This window comes from Gavialis gangeticus, unplaced genomic scaffold (assembly GCF_001723915.1).
Source record: "Gavialis gangeticus isolate Ggan-Ray unplaced genomic scaffold, GavGan_comp1, whole genome shotgun sequence".
Taxonomy (NCBI): domain Eukaryota; kingdom Metazoa; phylum Chordata; order Crocodylia; family Gavialidae; genus Gavialis; species Gavialis gangeticus.
The window spans coordinates 41665261-41672146 of NW_017729022.1; the positions used below are offsets into that span (position 1 = coordinate 41665261).

Consider the following 6886-nt stretch of genomic DNA (forward strand, 5'->3'; position numbering starts at 1 on the left):
GATATCTTTTATATTACCAATTGCATGATTACAAGAGATTTAAACTACATTTTTTCCTATCGTGAATTAAAAAAAATACCTTATGATTGTTGACATTTTAAAATAAAATGAATTTTTATCTGGAAAAGTTTAAAATAATATGAAAACAAATACACAAATATTTCAGTGGCTGACTTGTTTGTCTCAGGTTTGTCAAACCTCACTATTATTCTGTAAATGTTTTTGACAAGAGAGCTGCTATTCACTCAGTTGTCCATCGTAAGCAAAGATGCTAAAAACTAAAGTAAATGAACAAATATTTTACATATCTCCTACTTCTTCAATCTGCATTGATATTACAACATTGGTGTAGAATAATTAAAGCTTGTTTCTACAGATGTGGAATTTTTATGTTTGTATAAACGGTATTTTTATACTTTTCAAACAAACAAAAATGAGATCAACATTGGACTGATTTTTGATGATGTTTAAATTGTACTTCTTATTGTTTTTAATCTGTATAGGCAACATTGGTGTGCTACCAAAGAGGTTTTGAATGACTCATTCTAGCTGATAGATAGATATTTGCATGCCTGTGAATGAGGTGACATAGCAACACTGTTGCACAGAGACATAAAAATTTAATGCAAAACAATATGAGTATATGAAACAGTTCAGCTTGAAATGAAAAAAAGCAAACAGTTTGGTACTTCTTGGAAAAAGAATGATGCGATCAGCAATCACGTCAGTCATGGAGTATTGGAAATGAAAGATACGCACCTTGTAATAAACCCATGCCCATTAAATTTTTAGTATAGAGTCCCACTTGAGAATCAGGATACAGCTAGAATCACTTCATTTATTTGTGTAGCAATGTTGCACTTTCTAAAATTTCTTAGACAGAAGCTATTGAAGTACAATAATATCTTGCCAATTTTTTTAGTGTAGTTAGGAACTTTATTGTAGTTCAGCATCTGGCTTCAAAAGAAACCATCATTTCTAGAATTTAGATGTACAATCAGTTTAACGTTATACCTTTAATTCTCATACACTTGTCAATTTCTTGAGAAATGGCATCTGCAAGTACTTTAACACTGGGAAATAGTGAAAGCTATGCTAGGCTTTGAGATATATGTGAGATTTTTGCAATGGATATTGAAAAAGACAGAGTTCAGTAGAGAACATTTTGCACTGTCCTGCATTAGGACCATGTAGAAACGCTTGGCTCCCAGGCAGAACTCAAAGAAAATGGCTTCTTGCTCTGCTTTGCATGGAGAGTGTACCCGTTATGTCATTCTTTTGAATGGTGCTTTGTATTCCCCCCCAATATACAGCCACTGACAATCAGTCCATATGGGTACAGATAAGTATAATTCCATCTCTTTTCCCTCACCCCTACAACAGAGATGGGTAACTCAGAGGTCTTGAAGTGGATTGCTGCTGTGTCTCTACCCAGTGGGATCCTTTTATCCCCATTCATTTCATACCTTTTGAATAAAATCTGCAGTGTAGTTTGGTTAGAATTAAGATTTAGCCACTCCATATCACAATCACAATATCAAAACATTTACAAGCTAAAAAAGAGCCATGCACTGCTATTGATCCCTTCTCACAATTTCCATTTTGACCCACTGAGTTTATTAATGTAGATTACAGAGCACAGATCACCTTACGCTTGTAACACGTAATAAAAACATACCAACAGATTGTGCCCCTGATTTGAAGTTACCGGAACGCGCAGACTAAAAAGATATAAACATATACCTGTGAGTGCTTTCCCCACTTAAGAGTACTGGCAATTCCAAGCATTTGGATAAATCAAGCATCAAAAAACTGTGAGATTGACCTGAAGTTCATAACATTTTGAAACAATGCATGTTAGAGGTTTTTGTTGTTGTCATTTATACCTGTAGATCACATTTCCAAGTTCTTCTGTGCAGCCATGAAAGCAAAAAAATCATTGCTAATTAAAGATGCAATTTTCGTCTTATTATTTATCTTCTAGAAGCTGAAACTTGTAAGTAATAAACCAAATACCATTACCATCTATGGTAAAACAATGAGGATTGCCAACGCTGTTCAACTTTTAAAAAGCGCTAGTTAAAATGAAACAGGCTTTAAAATATTTTTATATAGAAGGACAATACTTGTCTTAAAACATTTTTATTGCTCCAGCAGTTACAGATTTTGAAAGTGTTGCTGCATGTGAAAACCATTCATTTTTATTCACAGATTAAAGCATTTCAAGAGAGTATTTCATGTTCTTCACAAGTCCTATACTGGAAATACTTGGCTGTGTATATCTTAACGCCCCTCTAAAAGTGCAGGTGAAGACACCATGAGATCTAATGCACAATCCACACAATTGCACCTCCTGACATGCCACACATACATGGTAGGAGGCATGATTATGGGATTGCACATTACATACAATCATACCCATGTGTGTGGTACAGGTGGGACAGAGTCCTATAAGGTGCGGGACTCAGACACAGCTGCCTTGAGGCACAGCTGTGATCTCTTAGTCCTGGGGGTGTGTGGAACAACCCATGGCTGGGAGATTGCAAAGGTTGAGAAGTTGTGGTTGAGTCTTCCAGCCGAAGACTGCCTACACATACAAATTAAAGCTGGATAGAAACCAGCTATAAAGTTATTACCCATTTTTGAGCAATAACTTTATAGTTGGTTGGACCTTTTTAAGGTCCCACAGTTAATTTGCATGTGTGCCCTGTCTAAATTTACTGTGCTGTTAACAAGATCATTGCATAATAGATACAATATGTAGAGAAGGCCTTAGGTGTATTAAAATGTTCTACTGCAGTCTCCCCCACAGCAAATCATTTCCACTATGTATTTGCTACTTTTATGTATGATGATATGAAGTTTTACAGTTTTTTTACTGAGAGAAAATATGTTAAAGGAAAATTAAAATACAAACTCTTATTACTTCTAAGACAAAATTCATGGTGGGACTCAGGCTTCCAAAATACTGAATAAGACAGACTTTTCTAATCACCTTATTGTCGTAAAGAATAAATTCCTTAAGATCTATGATCAAAGCATCGTGTCAGACTGTCTGTATGTATGTTTAACATAACTGAGATTTAAGTGTGTTTTTTAAAGGAAGGAAAAATTTGCCCTTTATTTTAAGTTACCATGAGATCACTGTGCTCATATGTTAATGTAATTAGTTCCATTAAAGAAAACAGAAGAATATTGGTTACTGATTTTTTTCTTGAAGACAAAACAATCTTTATTTGAATATAGAAGAAAAATTTGGTTGATTTATTTAAAGAGTTAGAAACTCTGACTCAGTTTTAATAAGACTTTGCACTCTAATTTCTCTGTGGCACATTTATGTTAGGCAGTCTTTTCTGGGTTTGTAGAAGGATGAGCGGTAGTTTTCTTTTTTAAAGAATTTGGACCAGAAGCCAGCTCACTTGTACTAGCCCCAAATTGTGCTTTACTAAGTATGGACCCATTCCCCTTTTCTGTTAGTTTTACACTGGAGTAACTCCATTGATTTCCACAGAATTACCCCCAACTACCAATCTGCAGAATTTGAATTAAGCCTTTAGGAAAAGCCCCCCATTGAATTCAATTAGCATTTCAAGGATTATAGGGCCCAGAATAAGATACAAAATGACGACTACAGCAAGATGCCAGGAGTTGAAGGGATTCAGTTCCCTTCAGGAAACTATAAGAAACTGGTATAAGTATAATTAGAACCTGCTCAATTTTGATCTTTTTGAAAAAAGCGAGTAACTGTAACTTATAGTTACATGATCTGCATATACCATAGTGCAAGTTGCAAAGTACTTTATGATAAAGAGCCTGTGAATTAATCTGCCTCTGAGCATGTTTTTATACCCTTTCTTCCTCCTAAATGTTCGGGGTCCCAAGTAAGTGCTTCCCAGGGTAATCTGTGACAGGAGGATTTTTCAAAACATCATAATAAAAAGAAAACTGATAGATTTTGTCAGACACCAAGTTATTAGATTTTGAATAGAGTGATGGATATCTGTGGTTCCTTCTGTTTTACAACCATTTGGTGAGCCAGTACCCTTTCAAAGGTTGTTTTAAAGAGCCAACATTCAGTGAAACAGAATGGTCACTCAGTACTTCATTATGCATACATCTTAAATAAATGTTATACCCAAGACCAGGGGTTGGCAATTTATGGCCCATGGGCTATTGGATCAGGCCACAGAGCTAGGGCTTTGGTAGTGTTTGGCAGCAAGGGCTTCACTTGTGTTGTACTGTGCTGCACTGTGGCCAGGCAGCTGGATGGCCAAGTGATGGGGAACTCTCCACTAGCCCTGTTGCAGCCAGGCAGGGGACAGAAGTAGCAGCAGTGGCTGGTTCTTAGCACTGGCTCTGAGCTGGGCCATTCCTATCCACTGCTGGAAAAGGCTGCCAACCACTGTCCAAGACTGTAAGCAAGACTAATTATGTATCTAAATATAAAATACAATATAGCTTGGCAATTATGGCATTTTAAGGCTTAGTCCAAAATTCCTCAGATTGAACAGGTATAATTCTACTGACTTTAAAGGGCCTTCAGACGTATTAAACAATCATCAGAAATGCCATGTCATATAACAAAACCAAAAAAAATATTAACTCTGTGGGCAAATTTTCTTCTTCTTGAAGTTTCTGGACAGACATACAGCTAAAATGAACAAGAGAATCTGAAAAAAAGGAAGAAATAAGTGTTAAAAACTATAGTGATAGCTGCTTGCTCAAGGTTTTGTTTAAAAGTTATTCAAAGACTAAGGTAGAATGCATAGACAGTGCAGGGAGCCAAGACTGGTATCTAGGATTCCCTCCCCTACCTCCAGCTGAGTGCCCTAACCACTAAAATACCAGTCAAAGAGCCCTTGCTTGCACTTGTTCTGGCCCTGTGACTCTTGGTCTTTGACACATGTTCATTTACAGGTGCAATGGGATCTGATCCATACAATTGGGCCTGCTGCCATGCATAGCAGGAGTTGCAATTTTGGGATTGGGAATCAGATCCGACTTGCACCCTTTCTACTTCCCAGTGCAGGGGGAGCCTGGGCAAGCCAAAAGCCAGCAATGGAAAGCCAAAAGCTGAGCACTTTCAGATCCAGAACCAGGGCTGACAATCAATTGATTGTCAGCTATGGCCAAGGACCACACTGTGGCCACTTTGAGACCCTGGTGAGTTCCTTGTCAGGCTCTAGCTGACAAAGTCACTGGTTCAAGACCCTGACGTGGTTTCTGGCTAGAGCCAAAAATCAGCTGCTTGTTGGCCCTAGCCTGAGACCTGCTACACATTCAATTTAAGGTGTAATGAAAGCCAGCTTTCATAAAGAACATTTTTATTGTTGATTTGATATTTTGTGGCACTTAAATTGGATGCGGGTGTAGTGGCCTTGCCATTTATGCTGCAATTAACATGGTATAAATGTGAAGTGTAGACAGGGCCTTGTATTCATGGCTGCCCAGGATCACAGTTTTGATAGAGTGCTACTCTGTACAGACTGTTTTCTGGGAAGTGGGGGACTAAAGCTCTTTAGAGTGGACCAAGGAAGGCCTAGAACCAGGTCTTAAAAGTATTTTAACCATTAACATGCTGTAGGAAAGCTGGAGAGAACCCCCACATCCTGTGTTTTTGGTTTTGAATGTGACCTTAGCTCTAGTACTTTGTATTGAACTCTATACTGTTGGTATGTGTTAGGAATGCTCCAGATACACCAAGCAGATTAGGTTTCTTCAGTTTCCTTCATGGAATGTGTGGCTACCTATACACTTGCTCGGGGGGTGGGGGGCTGTTTTAATCAGAATAGTTCCTGTGCAACTGCTCTAATTAAAATGCCGCAGCATCATACGTATTCACAGATGTTTAGGGCTGGAAGGGAACTCGTGAGATCACTGGGTCTAGCCCCCCCTGCTCTGGGCAGGAAAGACTGCTGGAATAAAAGTAAGTCAAAATAAAAATAGGTTAATCCATGTGCAAGAGGTTCTGTTCTCTCACCATAATCAAAAGTTCCCAGATCTACAAGTTACTTCAAAATTAAGTTTTCAAATTTGGTTTTGATCCCTAAAGAGCAAACATGATTATGGATTGGTATGAAAGCTGTTAAAAGATACTGCATTAACCCCCTGAGTGTTTTAAAATGGCTGTGGGATGCTTTATCTAAACCTCATTTGACAAGGTTTAGCTAAAGAGCCCCATGGGCATTTTAAAATGTTCAGGGGCCTAATATACATGACACTGCAGCAATGCTGGAGTGTTCTAATTAAATTGTGCAGCAGACTCGATTAATCAAGTATTTCTAACTAGAACAAAAAGGAGCATGTGTATAGGCACCCAATGTGCCACTTGGCCTAGTATTTGAATCACAGTAGAGCTCAGATAGAAGCTATATATCTAGATGCTCAGAAACAGTTGTTTCTGCATATACAGTAAAAGCCATGTTATCTGCCACTTTATTAACCTTTATTAAGCTCTATTAACTGGCATGCCGGTTGCTGTGGCAAAAGCAAAACTGGAAACCCCACTTTCAGTTTCGCAGAGTCCCACTTTGCCAACTTCGGGCCATGGCCCAGGGCAAAGCAGCCTGAGTGGGGCCCCCTTCCCTGTCCCCCAGCAGGGAGTGAAAGCCTGGTGCACTGGATGCCGTGGGAGGGGCAGCAACCTGAGCAAAGATGCCTCTCAGGTAACCAGCGTTATTTGATTATCTGGCACCCATCCCATTCCCCATGGGTGCCGGATAACAGAGCTTTTGCTGTACATGGAAGTTTAAATTTAGACACCTAGGGAATACTGCAGCTCAAAATGAAGATGTCAAATGAATTTAGGCCATATGGGTTCACTTTCTGTAATTTAAGCAGCAGTTCTGTTTAGGTGTACTTACTTTCCCAATCTCGAGCGGGCCCT

The 6886-nt window shown here is 38.7% G+C and overlaps 1 protein-coding gene across 2 annotated transcripts in view; it reads right to left on the bottom strand.

The window, feature by feature from the left end:
• Positions 1-3392: 3392 nt before the first annotated feature.
• TSPAN19 (tetraspanin 19) overlaps positions 3393-6886 on the bottom strand; it is a 49910-nt gene continuing 46416 nt past the window's right edge. For both annotated transcript variants that reach the window (XM_019514817.1, XM_019514815.1), the window contains one exon: positions 3393-4670. In XM_019514817.1, the coding sequence (XP_019370362.1) occupies positions 4599-4670 (72 nt within the window). In that variant the 3' untranslated portion in view covers positions 3393-4598. The remainder of the gene's footprint in view (positions 4671-6886) is intronic.